The sequence below is a fragment of the Macrobrachium nipponense genome, chromosome 34 (genome assembly GCF_015104395.2).
Source record: "Macrobrachium nipponense isolate FS-2020 chromosome 34, ASM1510439v2, whole genome shotgun sequence".
NCBI classification, from domain to species: Eukaryota; Metazoa; Arthropoda; class Malacostraca; order Decapoda; family Palaemonidae; genus Macrobrachium; species Macrobrachium nipponense.
In genome coordinates this window covers 29,133,834-29,149,944 of record NC_061095.1, presented here as the reverse complement: position 1 = coordinate 29,149,944, position 16,111 = coordinate 29,133,834, and the positions used below count along the sequence as shown (strand labels likewise).

Below are 16,111 nucleotides of genomic sequence, written 5' to 3'. Positions count from 1 at the left end.
GAACTATTTTTTTTTGTTACCAGATTACATTGGCTGCATGTTTATTGCATAAAAAAATTACGTGATTCTATTCACAATTTTCCTTTATATCATCGTAATGCAAACTTTACGTTATTTATCTTATATCAGAGTGAAACCAACAGTAACATGTTTTCTTTCATGCCCAGTAGTTTTGATTAAAATGATTTTATCTCAATTTTATCTACGGTTGTGTTTAATGGCATACATTTACTGGAGTTTTATCCTTGTTGCCGATGCACGATAATAGTCATTAGCAGCATGAACAGTTTTCTCAGCTTCAGTTATAACTAGGTTTAAATTTAACAGTATATTTCCCGATTGATCTTTGATCTATATTGATGTTTGACCTACCGTATATTTCGGCGTATAAGTCAACCTTTTAGCCCCAAAAAATCATGCCAAAATTAGGGGGTCGACTTATCTAACGGTAACAAAAAGTGAATCTTTATTATTTTGGCATATCAGTACAGGAATCCAGGCTTTACAGTTGGCTAATAACAATGACAGCCTTGTTGAGGTAACTATGTATGTAAATACCAGTATTAAAAACATTTCACAGTGTAATACGACAATAATAATACATTAGAACATTCATTACTTTAAATAAAATGAAAAAAAATCAAAGTAACTTGAAGAAACCCCAATCACACAGCAAGTGTAAACATTGCGTAGCCATTTGTAGAACCGTAATTGAGAAGGAGGCGTTCACTCTGATAGTTTTGTATTTACTGGGGTATTGTTCAAAAACATTTATATATGGTATGAAATCTTTATTTATCACATAGAATAAAAAAAAATTGTATTTAATGGTAAATATGTATTTAAAATCCTTCAAAATGACTTGAGTCATCGTCACTTGAATTAAAACAATTCATCAAACAAATTATCATTCATGGTTTCATCATAAGGATCCCGGTTTGAATCTGGTGAATCAACTGCAGGTTCGTTTTCCCTCAAATGAGCCTGTTTATGCCATAGAAGAACCACTAGTCAAAGAATATTCCAACATCATAATAAAATACCGGCACGTCGTTGTTTTAACAACCCAATCAAAGCATTAACTTGAGTGGCAGTTTGTACATACATATATACATAGGCTGTTATGCAGCGTTGTTAGCGCTTTGTTTGTTTACATACACACGAGTAACGTATAGTTTTTCGTTTCATCATTTCTAATCTATTTGCCAGTATCCATCTTTTATTATACACAGATTGTTAATATACGAGTATCTTACCTGTATTTCATATGGTAAGTAAAGCAACTTATGTACCGTAACAACATTCAGGTTATTTTATATGATACGTTTTACCCTGCTGCATATTTTGAGCGTACGGTTGGCCTCACATTTTATAGGTCGACTAATATACCCGATATTAGTTAAAATCATAAAAATTTACTCAGAATTGGGGGGTCGACTTATCTTCCGGTCGACTTATACGCCGAAATATTGATCTTTGATCTATAGCAAATAAAATTATTACATTAAGATATCTCAGTTCTATTCTACATAACGTCATTTATAACAACTACGGTAATAGTGTACTATAGTACGATGATTGAAATATAAGGCAAACGGATGTTATCGAATTCGGTTGTACTTAGAAAAAACAAAAAAAAGTCGTTTCCCGTTTAAGGAAGAAAGAAGAAACAAAAAAAGGAACATTGTTCATTGGGCTGTACACGTTTATGCAACGAGTATAACGTTAAAACCATACTTTCATCATTCTCTTTTACTGTTTTTGAACTTATGTAACTAGAAGATGGGATAAAGTTAGGCTATTGTAATTTGGTCTCTAATAAAATTGGATTAAGTATTGTAAGACGAATTATCGTGACTTGAACACTACAGCTACCTGTACACTGTATAAAACCTTATTATGTATATCTTTACATACTCTACACACCCAAAGGATTAAAGCTAGGCTTTTTTCACTTTACTGTATTGATAATACTATAATGTACTGTACAGTAAATTCTATAGATCTATACTGCATAAATATAATTTTACTTATTGCTGTTTGACTGGTCTAGGGCGCTGGTAACGGGTCTAGAATTTCGAAAGGTGTGCGGTGGCCATAAGTTTTAAAATCGCTTAGCGTCGAAAATCACTTAGCATCGGCAGCCAGGAACGGAACCCCTGCCGCTAACCGAGGGCCGCCTGTATTTCATAGAGGCCAAAGAAAAGTGAAAGATCAGCCAGATGAGTGACTGCATTTGTTTACCATACAACTACCAAGTTTTATATTCTTAACAACCAAACAAACTTGCGCTTCACAGAAACACCTAAGACAGAGGTTCATATACATACTTTGTAAAACATATATTTTAAAAAATCATTATTCTCTGGTACAGATGCAAATGGAATAATAGTATATATTCATTATTTTAAGAAAACTACACAAATTTTATACTTACCATTTGTTATGAGAAGATTTACAATGTTTGTGAGCCCACTTTTTGTAAGGACGAATTGAACATCTTCTATTGAAAAGTTCAATTGAATGAATTTGTTCATTAAATCCCTTGCTGCAGAGCCCCTTCGCTCCATTTCACGGATGTCAACAGAGCTAGGAAAGAAATTATACAATATTTTACAATGAAATTACTGTTCACAAAAATCACTCAAAAGCAAGTTCAACTAGGTGAAAGGGTGACTAAATCAATAAAGCAGACAGATTACTAATGAAAGCCATCCTTGCAAACCAAGAATATATATAGTAATAAGGTTGAAATACAAAAAATTAAAAACTGAGCCTTTAGAGTGGTGACTAATTCCATGCAAACTACTACAGCATGAAATTACTGTAATACCATACAGGCATTTAAACCTGAGAGTCCACAGCATTCGGATACTTTTTTTGCCCAAAAACCAAAAATATATTACCTAAGTAATCCTTCAAATTATCTGGATTGCCATTACCCAGAACTTAACATTATCCAACATACCTGGACCATGGACCAAGGCCCCAAAGACATATGATACAGTAGCTCACCGAGCTAACAGATTAAAGCATCTGAGCCAACCCCGCCATAAAAGAAACTCTGATATTTTGTTGTATACATTTGTGAATGCATGTTTTTACTATAAAGTCCAGGTACTATATTTATACCATGTTCCCCTTAAAATACTGAAAAATTCTTTAACTGCCTATTTTAACAGTTCACTGCCTAATTTGATAGATCTAATGAAAATATACCATAAATTATTATTCTAAAAAATTGAAAATAATTTCAAACAGAAAAACACCCCAAACCCATCCCAAAACCCCAAGAGTCATCTTTTGGCAACTTGCTTATGATGTAATTACTATAGTCTGAATGGCTGATTGGCTATCCAGCTCCGGTTGCAAGCTAAATCTTTATGTAAAGAACAAAATGTGTGTCTGTTTAGACACCAATACACATTTGTTACAATTAAAATAAAATACAACTCATGACGCAGGTAACAGGAAATCCTATTTGTGAAGGATGTTTCAACCATCTAATGAATATTTGTTTTCAAACCATGTAATTAATTATTTAATTTATCCACTAACTGGGTACCAAGGCTTTAGCTAATGCAACAGATAAAATCTGTAAAAACACCTACTTTTCACATCATCACATAATTAGCAAGGAAAGTCTTGTGTAAGGGACATAAATACTGCCACTGGGAGCTTACCTCAATACTGTCTCTTCAGCAAACCAGTCTTTATAACGACTGCAGCAGCTTTCCAATTGTCATCTTCTTTTAGGGCACTTTCCAACTTTTTTTTCTACTTCATATGGAATATCAGCAAAATTTGATTCTGCTTCCAAAACATACATGTTGAATGCTCATGAAGTTTCTAGATTCAACCTGTAATTAGTTAAATACTTTAATTACAAAAAAGCTTCAACATTCCCTACAATAAGTTATTAACCTAAAAGAACTTAGATCTTCCACATGTCCAGGGTATTGGGGTAAAAAATAGATTACATGAGTGTGGAAGTTGACCTGGCAAGGGGGGGGGGGGGATTTATGGGCTATATCTTAGAAGTTAATTATAACTTTACCATTTACAATGATACAGTATACAAAATTTAAGGGCTTGGTAACAAGGTAGTCACTTGTAGGTAGGCGGGCACAGGAATCCCCTAACTCATCTGCCATAACTTAGCACTTTTTCCTTCTGCAACGGGGACTATGTATGAATGTGATAAAAGGCTTTGGCTTGTACACAAAGGAAAAAAAAAAAAAAAGGATTTTGACGTAGGAAAATCTATTTCTGGGCGATTGGTTCGTGTCGCCCAGCGAAATAATCCTGTTTAATCCATTATTTCTAAGGTAAATGATCTAACAAATACCAGAGAATGAACAAAATAAAGAAAAAGGTCAGTATAACTGACTCGCTCACCCTCAAGGAGGGCGTCGGTACGAACACTAGGGCGAGTGAGACCACTACCACGAACCTCTTGCAATAGAAATCTCCCACAACAAAACCCCACAAGAGAGAGCCGACCCACGAACGGGCGGCAGCTACTACTACTCCAACCCACGCTAGGGACTGCTGCGCCTCTGGTGCCATCCTTAAGTTAGCAGTCAATCTTGAGCGCAGGGTGGGAAGAGGTGGGATTTCGCTGGGCGACACGAAACCAATCGTCCCAGAAATAGAATTTTTCCTACGTCAAAATCCTTTTCTGGGCTCAGTTCGTGTCGCAATTATCTCAGAAATTTAATGTCTCTTCCTGACGTCTTAGGGGGCGGAGAAGCTACCTTCCTCTTCATAGGCCAGGAAGCCTTTGAACAGGGAGGTAAGGAGACGTCCGAAGAAGATGGCCGCTGTGAAACTCACTCCAACACAGGAAAGGAGGGTGCTATGCCATGGCTATGGAACCACACTGATCACGAGCAGAGTTCATTCAGTACAAAAGAGCACTCGCTCAGCAGCAGAGTAGATCACCACCACCTCATAGTTATAAGTACAGTGGTACCTCGAGATACGAAATTAATCCGTTCCGAGACGGCCTTCGTATTATGAGTTTTCCGTAACTTGGAACACATTTTACATGTAAAATGGCTAATCCGTTCCAAGCCCTCCAAAAACACCTCAGTAAATTATATTTCCAGGCCTAAAACACATGTTCTAGGGGTACGACGGAAGAAATATGACTCCAAAAAGGCAAAATACTGTACATACTTGAGTAATATTCAACTGCATGTAATGTTCCAACCCCATTTTTACTACATATATTAGGACTTTGGCATTAGCACGGTCCCTTAGCAATAAGCCATAGCCTATGTTAGCGGTTGCTTACTGTAGCCTAGTCTATGATTCTGACATCTAAACTAAGAGCTAAAAGCTTAGAATATGCCAATAAAATGTATAAATAATCAGTATGTACTCATTTCAAATAATTATTAATTAATCATTAACGATAATACACAAACAAACAAAAAACAAACCTTCCAATCGATTGTTTACATTAAGCTCTTACCCGTCTTACGAGTATCGAACTAGCGCCAAGCAATCATTTTTCCTAGCACACAGTAAGCCATAAATTGTCATTAGTATCTCTTCTTCAACTAATGAAACCACCAAACGTATAATAACCATTCATTTCTATTTTTACCTATGAAGATACCGAGTTACTGACAGCTATAATGAAACATGCGTATACGATACGTTACGTAATAATAAAACAGAAGAAGAATTCTAAAAAATGCGTATTTGTTGGCAGTCTGATTTATTTTATATTTTATGATATCTAATTCACAATTTTTTTTATTAAATGTATTGCATGTACTCATTTCAAATAATTATTAAGTAACCATTAACTATAATAAACAAACAAAAAAAAGCTTCCAAACGTCTGTTTACATCCAGCACTTACGAGTATCAAACGATCGCCAAGCAATCACTTTTACACAGTAAGCCATAAAAGGATATTGTCATGTTACAATAAAGTGTTATACATACTTACCTGACAGATATATACTTAGCTATAGACTCCGTCGTCTCCGACAGAATTTCAAAATTTCGCGACATCGCGCACTCTACAGGTAGGTCAGGTGATCTACCGCCCTGCCCTGGGTGGCAGGACTAGGAACCATCCCCGTTTTCTAATCAGAATTCTTCTCTTCCACCTGTCTCCTGCGGGGAGGCTGGGTGGGCCATTAATCGTATATATCTGTCAGGTAAGTATGTATAAAAATGATATTGTTATGTTACAATAAAGTTTCATACATACTTACCTGGCAGATATATACATAGCTAAGACTCCGTCGTCCCCGACAGAAATTCAAATTTCGCGCCACTCGCTACAGGTAGGTCAGGTGATCTACCGGCCTGCCCTGGGTGGCAGGACTAGGAACCATCCCCGTTTTCTATCATATTTTCTCTCTTCCACCTGTCTCCTGCGGGGAGGCTGGGTGGGCCTTTATTGTATATATCTGCCAGGTAAGTATGTATGAAACTTTATTGTAACATAACAATATCATTTTCATACAATCAACTTACCTGTCAGATATATACATAGCTGATTGGCACCCTTCGGTGGAGGGTAAGAGACAGCTACTATATGGAATAGACAGGTAAACAACATATGTTGTAGGTATAAATAAAACCTTGGTTCCTACCTGATAGGTGGTAGACTTGGTGGGTGTTTGCCCAGTAGTCTGCATCACCTCAAGAAAACTTTAGCGAGATATGTGATCTATGGCCAAGAGTTCTTGTGGGTCTGCCGATGGGGTATTACCCACTACTCAGCAGAGCCTAAAAGGACTTTGTCAATGGGTGCTGATCCACTTATATGACAATACACCTTATGAAGGAGCACACAACCAATCCCGACCACCTGATCCTAACCATGTGTTAGAACTAAGGATTGTTACGAGTTATCCCCGAACTCGTCACAACAACCGTAACTCAAAAACCACTACGCACACATACATAATTTTTTAAAAAAATTATACTCAACTAATTGGATATGACGAGAATTCTCTTATGAACAACATAGACGGGCCGCCCGTGCGAGCCTGAATCCTCCATTGTTCGAAGAGATCCTCGACCATATCCAAACAGAAGAACAGTATATACATTTTAAGGATTGGTGTCGGCTCCCGTACCCAGAATCGTATCTGCCGATACGATAGGACCTAGAGAAAAGCACTCTCATACGTGTCACACGCACGTCTTTCAAGTAATGAGATGCAAATACTGAGGTTGCATCTCCAATATGTCGTATCTAAAATGTTTTTAAGCGACATATTCTTATAAAACGAGAGAGACGTCGCAACCGCTCGTACTTCATGAGCTTTTACCCTCAGAAGTTGTAATTGTTCGTCCGGTTACAGACCTTGTGAGCGTCCGTAATGACGTTTCTTACAAAGAACGCTAGAGCGTTCTTTGACATCAGTCTTGTGGGGTCTTTTACCGCGCACCAAAGACCTTGTCTAGAGCCTCCCAACTGACGCTTCCTCTGAAGATAGAACTTCAGAGCTCTAACAGGGCATAGAGACCTCTCTGCTCTCTGCCTACGAGACTAGACATTCCTTTGATTTCGAATGACCTAGGCCATGGATTCGTGGGATTCTCGTTTTTCGCTAAAAACAGAGTCTTAAACGAGCAAATCGCCGAGTCTCCCTTGATCCTACTTATCCTGCAGAGCTTGTAATCACTAATTCTTTTTGCCGTCGCTAACGATAAAAGAAATAGGCATTTTCTAGTTACGTCTCTAAATGATGCCTGATGCGGAGGCTCGAATCTATCCGAAGACAGATATTTGAGGACTACGTCCAAGTTCCAGTTCGGAGGTACTGGTTCCTTAGACTTTGACGTCTCAAAAGACCTTATGAGATCGTGGAGATCTTTGTTATTTGCCAGATCTAAACCTCTGTTCCTGAATACAGTCGAGAGCATACTCCTGTATCCCTTTATTGTGGATACGGCTAGATGCGATTTAACTCTCAGGGAATAGCAAGAAATCAGCAATTTCCGCTATAGAGGTAGAGGAGGAGGACAACTTCTTGGCTCTACACCACCTTCTAAAGACCTCCCACTTCGACTGGTATACTTTCGAAGTGGAGGTTCTGCGAGCTCTCGCGATCGCGCTTGCCACTTCGCGAGAAAAGCCTCTCGCTCTGACAAGTCTTTCGATAGTCGAAAGGCAGTCAGAGCGAGAGCGGGGAGGTTTTGATGGTACCTCTTGAAGTGTGGTTGTTTTGAGAAGATCCGTCCTTCCTGGTAGGGATCTTGGAAAGTCTACGATCCACTCTACCACCTCCGTGAACCATTCCTGGGCCGGCCAAAAGGGGGCTATTAAAGTCATCCTCGTCTCTTTGACGCCACAAACTTTTTCAATACTAACCCCAGGATTTTGAATGGGGGAAAAGCGTACACGTCCACTCGAGACCAGTTTAGCAGGAAGGCGTCTACCATAATTGCTCTTGGGTCTTCCACGACCGAGCAAAACACTGGAGCCTTTTTGAAATGTATGTTGCGAATAGATCCACATGAGGATTCCCCACAGAGACCAGAGATCGCGACACACTTCCTCGTGCAGAGTCCATTCTGTATGAAGGATCCTGGTTCCTCCTGCTGAGCCTGTCCGCCCTCACATTCCTACTCCCTGTACGAACCTTGTCAGCAGGGAGATGTTCTTGTGAGACGTCCAAAGTAATAGGTCCCTCGTGAGTTCGTAAAGGAACGAGGAGTGTGTCCCTCCCTGTTTCCGAATGTAAGGCAAGTGCGGTGGTGTTGTCCACGTTTACTTGTACTACCTTGTCTCTCACCAGAGGTTCTAGGCTCTTCAAAGCCAGGTGTACGGCGAAGAGCTCTTTGCAATTTATGTGCCAGGACGCCTGTGCTGGTTCCCAGGTGCCTGACACTTCCTCCGAGCCTAATGTCGCTCCCCAACCCGTCTCCGACGCGTCGGAGAACAAAACTAGGTCTGGGTTCTGTGATCTTAGAGAGATCCCTTTGTTCTCTTCCAGAGGCAGCAACCACCACTGTAGGTGTGCCTTTACCTCCACTGGAATGGGAAAAAACGTCCGACAGTTGTCCGTTTTCTAGCTCCAAGACTTCTTGAGGAAGAATTGAATGGGACGGATATGAAGTCTTCCGAGAGGGAAGAATTGTTCCAGCGAGGAAAGCGTCCCCCAGAAGGCTCAACCATTCCCTCGCTGACGTTTGCTGCTTCTCTAAGAAGAGAGAGATTATCCTCAAACCTTTTGCGGTTCTCTCTTGCGAAGGAAAAACTCGAAAACCCCGAGAATCCATCCGAATCCCCAGATAGACTAGGTCTTGTCTGGGTCATCTGAGACTTCTCGAGGTTCACAAGCCATCCCAACGCCTTGGTCAAATCCAGAGTTAACTTTAGGTCCTCCAACACTGTCTCTCCGATCTGGCCCTGATGAGGCCAGTTCGTCTAGGTAGCATCGAGACATTCACTCCTTTGAGATGAAGAATCTCCGCCACATTCCTCATCAGGCTTGTGAAGACCTGAGGAGCTGTGGACAGACCGAAACACAAGGCTCTGAACTGAAAGATCCTTCCCCCCGTCATGAAACGGAGGTACTTCTTCGATGAAGGGTGGATCGGGACGTGAAAGTAGGCGTCTTGGAGATCTAGAGACACCATCCAATCTCCTTGTCGTAATGACGCTAGGACTGAAGCAGAAGTCTCCATGGAGAACTTCTCCTTCTGAACAATTTGTTCAGAGCGCTGACGTCTAGTACTGGTCTCCAGCCTCCCGAGGCTTTCGCCACTAGAAAAAGGCGATTGTAAACCCCGGGGACGTTTTGATCCAGTACTAGTTCTACTGCACTCTTGTCCCACATTTGTTCCCACCATCGATCGAAGAGTATCCCTCAGCACAGGATCCACTTGTACTTGGCTGATAGTTCCCTTGGTATTGACGTTAGGGGCGGAGTATTCAGGAAAGGGATACGATATCCCTTCCTTAAGATATTTAGTGAAGACGCGTCTGCGTCTATCAGTGTCCAGGCTTCCACGAATTCCAGGAGCCTGGCACCTACTGGTGTTTGGAGGAGAAATGTTTCATTTGCCCTTTTTAAAGGACGAAAGGCGGACCTACCTCTTCTCTCTGGAGCCTTCCTTCTTTGCGGGAGGTCTGGAGATCGGACCACCTCGAAAGGGCTGCCTAGAAGTGCTAGGTTCTTTCTTGTCGACACTAAAGCAGGTTTCTTCTTCCTAGCTGACTGCGTCAGAAGATCCTGTGTCGCCTTCTCACGTTAAAGAGATGAGCTACGTCTTCACTAACTTAGAAGGGAACAAATAGTCCGAAAAGAAAGGTGCATATAGTAGAGCTGTCTGCGCATGAGAGACTGCCTTTGTTAAGAAGGCGCCATACACTGTCCTTTTCTTCAAAAGACCTGCTCCAAATAATGCAGAGACTTCCAAAGATCCGTCCTGTACTGCTTTGTCGATGCACGACAAAATGCATAACAGGGCTTCAGGTTCGATTCCCTGCGAATCGTGAGCTTTCTTGGACATCACACCCAAGGGACCAATCTAAGAAGTTGAAGACTTCCAATACATGGAAAAGTCCCTTGAGAGATGATCCAGTTCCGAAATACTCCAAGTAATGCGAGCAGAATTAAGACTAGGACGCCTTGAAGCGTCAACTAACGTCGAAAAGTCTGCCTCTGTAGTAGAAGGGAGAGCGATACCCATATCCTCCCCCGTCTTGTACCATATGCCTCTTTTCCCAGCTAACCTTGCTGGAGGCATGCAAAATACTGTCCCTGGTTAAGTCTTTCTTCGACTTCATCCAGGCGTCTAAGGCGTGTAAAGCCGCTTCATCGAGATGGTGGGCTTCATCTTCAGAAAAGACGAAGTCTTCTTCGCCTTCGCACTCGAAAAGAGCGAGCGCGAGAAGGAGGAGCAGCCGGAGTCAACTCGTCTCCGTATTCCTCCAGAAGCAGGGTAGTCAACACCTTATAGTTGACAAGCCTTCTCTTCCCTGATCGTCATCATCCGAGTTTCGTTCGAACTCGTGATAATCCTGAGTTTCTGTTCTCCTTTCAGAACTTTCCTCTTCTGGGGGAGACAAACTCCTGATCGGAGAGGGGCTAAGGGAATGAAAGTCTTTCCTTTTTCCCGTTTCTGATCGACTTGGAAGGCGTCACAACCTGCGGCTTCTCTCGCGCTTTAGAAGACGTCATGTATGACGCTTCCCGCTCTCCGAGCGTCATGTATGACGTCTCTTGTTGACGTTTTAGATGACGCTTCGCGTCTGGAAGACGCTTCGCTTTCTAAGGGCTTCCTACTCGGCGTCACAATCTTGGACGGAGCGTCACGTCTAAGATCCTCTTGATTTGACGCTTCACTTCTAAAAGACGTCTTCCGAGCAGGTGCGAGAGGACGAGACTTCTTAATAGGAAGCGTAACGTCCTTCCGACGGGGCGCTAAAACTCCCACAAGAGATGACAGTTGTTCCTGCACCGCCGAGAATGATCTTCCTTGACGCTTCTCCTACGTCTAGTGGCCTGACGCCTTTCGTCATCACTCGGGGAAGAAGCCTGATGGGGTACTTCCTCATAAGCGTCAGGTGACGTTGAAGCCACCTTCGCCTTCTTAATAGCAGACGGGGCGTCATCCGAGAAGCGCTCCGGGCTAGAATCAATGTCTTGCTTCATATGACGCTTCAGCGGTCTCGATAAGTTCGACTCCTTCCACCCTCGTTTAGGTGAGGGAGAGGGAGAGACGAGAAACACTCGCGAAGGACGCTTTTTCTATAGCGCCCTTGAGCTGGCTGCCATGAAGCAAAGCTAGCTGAAGGGACGTCTGACCGTTGGGGATTCCCCACGACTCCTTAAGGCTTTCGACTTTCCTTCTCCTCTGGGCATGTGAGCTTGGAAGAGGTCTAGGCCTGGGAGCGCCGCAGGGACGATCAAACGCCCCCTCCACAACACTGATAGGGCTCACTTCACTATAATTTTCACTATCACTAGCCTTACCTTTCGAGTCCGCCATCTTGGACTTCATGTCTCGAATCGTCGCTTTCAGATTGGCGATTTCCGATGCCGAATCCGAAAAGACACTCTGAGAATGAGATTTATAGGGAGAATCTTACAGTAGTAGGGTTAGAATTATCATTGAAAGGCTCAATAGGCCTTGAATTCACACCTTTCAGTCTTCTAACTCTATCCCTCTCTAACTTCTTCAAATGAGAAGTCAAAGCTCATTCATCTTCTGCATTCAACTCTCGCATTCTTTATTTCAAGTGTTAATAGCAGAACACTGCACCCCCCTACATTTACGGCATACAGTGTGAGGATCAACCGAAGCTTTCGGTATCCTCACCCTGCAGCCTACATTCACACACATTCTCACACTCACATTAGAATCAGACATACTGAGAAAAATCCAAAAGAGCTATTCCAAAAACAGTCCACAGTAGCGAATGCCAAAACACGATCCAAATACGTCACCAAAAAAGTCGAAAAAACGTTGATCAAATGTTGAAAAAAAGAATCCAAGTCAGGAGGTAATAACAACAATGTTGATACCACCGGCGACAGAGAAAATATGATAGAAAACGGGGATGGTTCCTAGTCCTGCCACCCAGGGCAGGCCGGTAGATCACCTGACCTACCTGTAGCGAGTGGCGCGAAATTTGAATTTCTGTCGGGGACGACGGAGTCTTAGCTATGTATATATCTGACAGGTAAGTTGATTGTATGAAACTTTATTGTAACATGACAATATCATTTTTATACATTCAACTTCCCTGCCAGATATATACTTAGCTGATTAGCACCCATTGGTGGTGGGTAAGAGACAGCTAACTACTGAAATAGACAGGTAAACAACATATGTTGTAGGTATTAATAAAAACCTTGGTCCTACCTTATTAGGCTGAAGAACGACTGCGGCTACTGCCTTGGAGTCTGCTTAGCCTCAAGAGCCTCAGCGAGATATTGATCTATGGCTAAGAGTTCTTGTGGGTCTGCCAATGGGGTCTTATCCACTTACTCGGCAGAGCCTAAAGGCCTTTGTCATTGGGTGCTATTCCACTAACATGACAATACACCTTGTTCAAGGAGCACAACACCGATCCCGATCACCTGATCCTAACATCAGTTTAGTTCTAAGATTGTAAGGAGTTATCCCCGAACTCCTTACAAACAACCAAAACTCGAAACACTAATACACTTTCATTACAAAATATACAAAAAAAATTTTGTACTCCCCTACTAGCCATACATACCCTTGATCCCCTACCAGCAATGACACTATGCTCCCGTGCGACAGTAGTGAGCTTGCTAATAGAAAAACCAAGCACATATCTGACAAGAGGGTTTATGTACGATAAAAACCCAAAAACCCAAAATTAAGGATCAGTCTTGCTCCAAGACCCAGTACTGTATCTGCTGATACAAAAGGACCTAGCGAGAAGCACTTCTCATAGGTCACTCTCACATCCTTCAGATAATGAGATGCAAACACTGATTGCACCTCCAATATGTAGTCTCAATGATATTCTTTAGACATATTCGTTTTGGAACGCCAAAGACGTTGCTACTGCCCTCACTTCATGAGTCTTGACCTTTAGAAGACCGAAGGATTCCTCCGAGCAGTTCTTGTGAGCGTCCGTAATAACGCTTCTCACAAAGAAAGCCAAGGCGTTCTTGGACATGAGTCTTTTGGGGTTCTTCACCGCACACCAAAGACCTTGTTGACAAGCTCCCATCTGTCTCTTCCTCTCTAAATAATATTTAAGAGCTCTCACTGGACAGAGAGATCTCTCTATCTCTCTGCCTACAAGGTTAGATAGGCCTTTACCTCAAAAACTTCTGGGCCACGGTTTTGACGGGTTTCGTTCTTTGCCAGAAACATTGTCTGGAAAGAACAGATGGCAGCATCTCCTTTGAACCCCACCGTGGAATCCAGAGCGTGTAATTCGCTCGTCCTCTTGGCTGTAGCGAGAGCCACCAGGAACAAGCATTTCCTAGTGACGTCGCGGGAAGGAAGCCAGATGTAAAGGCTCGAATTTATCCGATGAAAGGAATTCAGGCCACAGTCTAGATTCCAACTAGGTGTTCTAGGAGTAGCTGCTTTAGAAGTCTCAAAAGATCTAATTAGATCGTGTAGATCTTTGTTGTTAGCAATGTCCAGGCCTCGATTCCTGAATACTGAAGACAGCATGCTTCTGTATCCTTTTATTGTCGAGACAGATAGGTGTGATTCCTCTCTCAGAAAGAGGAGGAAATCGGCAATATTCACTATAGAGGTACTGGAGGAGGACAGCTTCTGACCCTACACCACCTCCTAAAGACTTCCCACTTTGACTGGTATACTCTTCTCGTCGAAGCTCTGCGGGCTCTAGCGATAGAGCCCGCAGCCTTGCGAGAAAAGCCTCTCGCTCTGACAAGTCTTTCGATAGTCGAAAGGCAGTCAGAGCGAGACCTGGGAGGTTGTGATGAAACCTCTCGAAGTGGGTTGTCTGAGTAGATCTGGTCTGTTTGGAAGCGATCTGGGGAAGTCCACTATCCACTCCAGTACCTCCGTGAACCATTCCTGGGCTGGCCAAAATGGGGCTATGAGTGTCAACTTCGTGCTCTTCGAAGCTACGAACTTCCTGAGCACTTCCCCCAGGATTTTGAACGGGGGAAAGGCGTATGCGTCCACACCCGACCAATCCATGAGAAACGCGTCTATTGCGAAGGCTCTCGGATCTTCCACTAGAGAGCAAAAGATCTCTATTCTTTTGGAGAGGAACGTCGCAAACAGGTCTATGTGAGGTCTCCCCCACAGTGACCAAAGACTTCGACACACTTCTTGTGTAGAGTCATTCTGTGGGAAGACCTGATTTCTCTGCTCAGTCTGTCCGCTCTCACATTCTTGATCCCTTGAACAAACCTTGTGAGGAGAGTTATGCCTTTTTCTTCCGTCCAGGTTAACAGGTGTCTTATTAACTGATAGAGGGAGAAAGAGTGCGTGCCTCCTTGCTTGCGTATGTAAGCCAGAGCCGTGGTGTTGTCCGAGTTTATCTGTATCACCCCGTCTCTGACTATCTCTTCGAAGAACTTTAAGGCTAGGTGTATGGCCACAAGTTCCTTGCAATTGATGTGCCAGGACACCTGTTCCTTTGTCCAGGTGCCTGACACCTCCCTTGCTCCTAGCGTCGCTCCCCATCCCGACTCCGAAGCGTCGGTAAATAACACTTGGTCTGGGTTCTGCAGAGCAAGCGATACGCCCTCGTTCTTTTGAAGCGGAGGGATCCACCACTTCAGATGATCTTTTACTTCTTGTGGAAGTTGGAAGATGTCCGAGAGTTGACCCGTCTTCCAACTCACCACACCTCTTTGAGGAAAAACTGAGAGGGCGAAGGTGAAGTCTCCCTAGCGAGAAGAACCTTTTCCAGTGAGGACAGGGTCCCTAAAGGCTCAGGTTAATCCCTCGCTGAGCTGTTCTTTCTCTCTAAGAAGCTCGAGATTCTCGACAAACCTCGAGCGATTCTTTCTCGCGAAGGATATACCCGAAAACCCCGAGAATCCATCTGAATCCCAGATAGACCAAGTTCTGGCTGGGGATTAGTTGTGACTTCTCGAGGTTGACGAGCAATCCTAGCGAATCTATCATGTTCCTTGTTACTTCTAAGTCCTCCAAGCACTGAATCTTCGACTTGCCCCCTGATCAGCCAGTCGTCCAAGTAGAGGGAGATGTTTATCCCCTCTAGGTGAAGCCATCTTGCCACATTCGCCATCAGGTGGTGAATACTTGAGGAGCTGTAGACACCGAGCAGCAGAGCCCTGAACTGAAAGATCTTGTCTCCTATTACAAAGCGAAGATATTTCTTTGACAAATGGTGAATGGGAACGTGGAAATATGCGTCTTGCAGGTCCAGAGAGACCATCCAATCTCCTGGACGAAGAGCCGACATTACTGAGGCGGACGTTTCCATGCGAAACTTCTTTTTCTGTACGAAGCGATTCAGAGCGCTTACGTCCAGAACTGGCCTCCACCCCCCCCCCCCGATGCCTTTGGTACTAGAAAAAGAAGGCGATTGTAAAATCCCGAGTGTGGATCCTGCACAAGTTCGATGGCCTCTTTTCCCACATTTGCTCCACCATTTGAAGGAGAGTCTTTCTCATTAACGGGT

General features: G+C 42.9%; 1 protein-coding gene across 2 annotated transcripts in view; it reads right to left on the bottom strand.

Annotated features, from left to right (window-relative positions):
- The window catches only part of LOC135208003 (peroxidasin-like), a 104,809-nt gene that overhangs the window by 70,654 nt on the left and 18,044 nt on the right, over positions 1–16,111 (bottom strand). For both annotated transcript variants that reach the window (XM_064240098.1, XM_064240097.1), the window contains exons 2-3: positions 3,684–3,860; positions 2,438–2,589 (exon numbers count right to left, since the gene is read on the bottom strand). In XM_064240098.1, coding sequence (XP_064096168.1) covers positions 2,438–2,570 — 133 coding nt within the window. In that variant the 5' untranslated portion in view covers positions 2,571–2,589; positions 3,684–3,860. The remainder of the gene's footprint in view (positions 1–2,437; positions 2,590–3,683; positions 3,861–16,111) is intronic.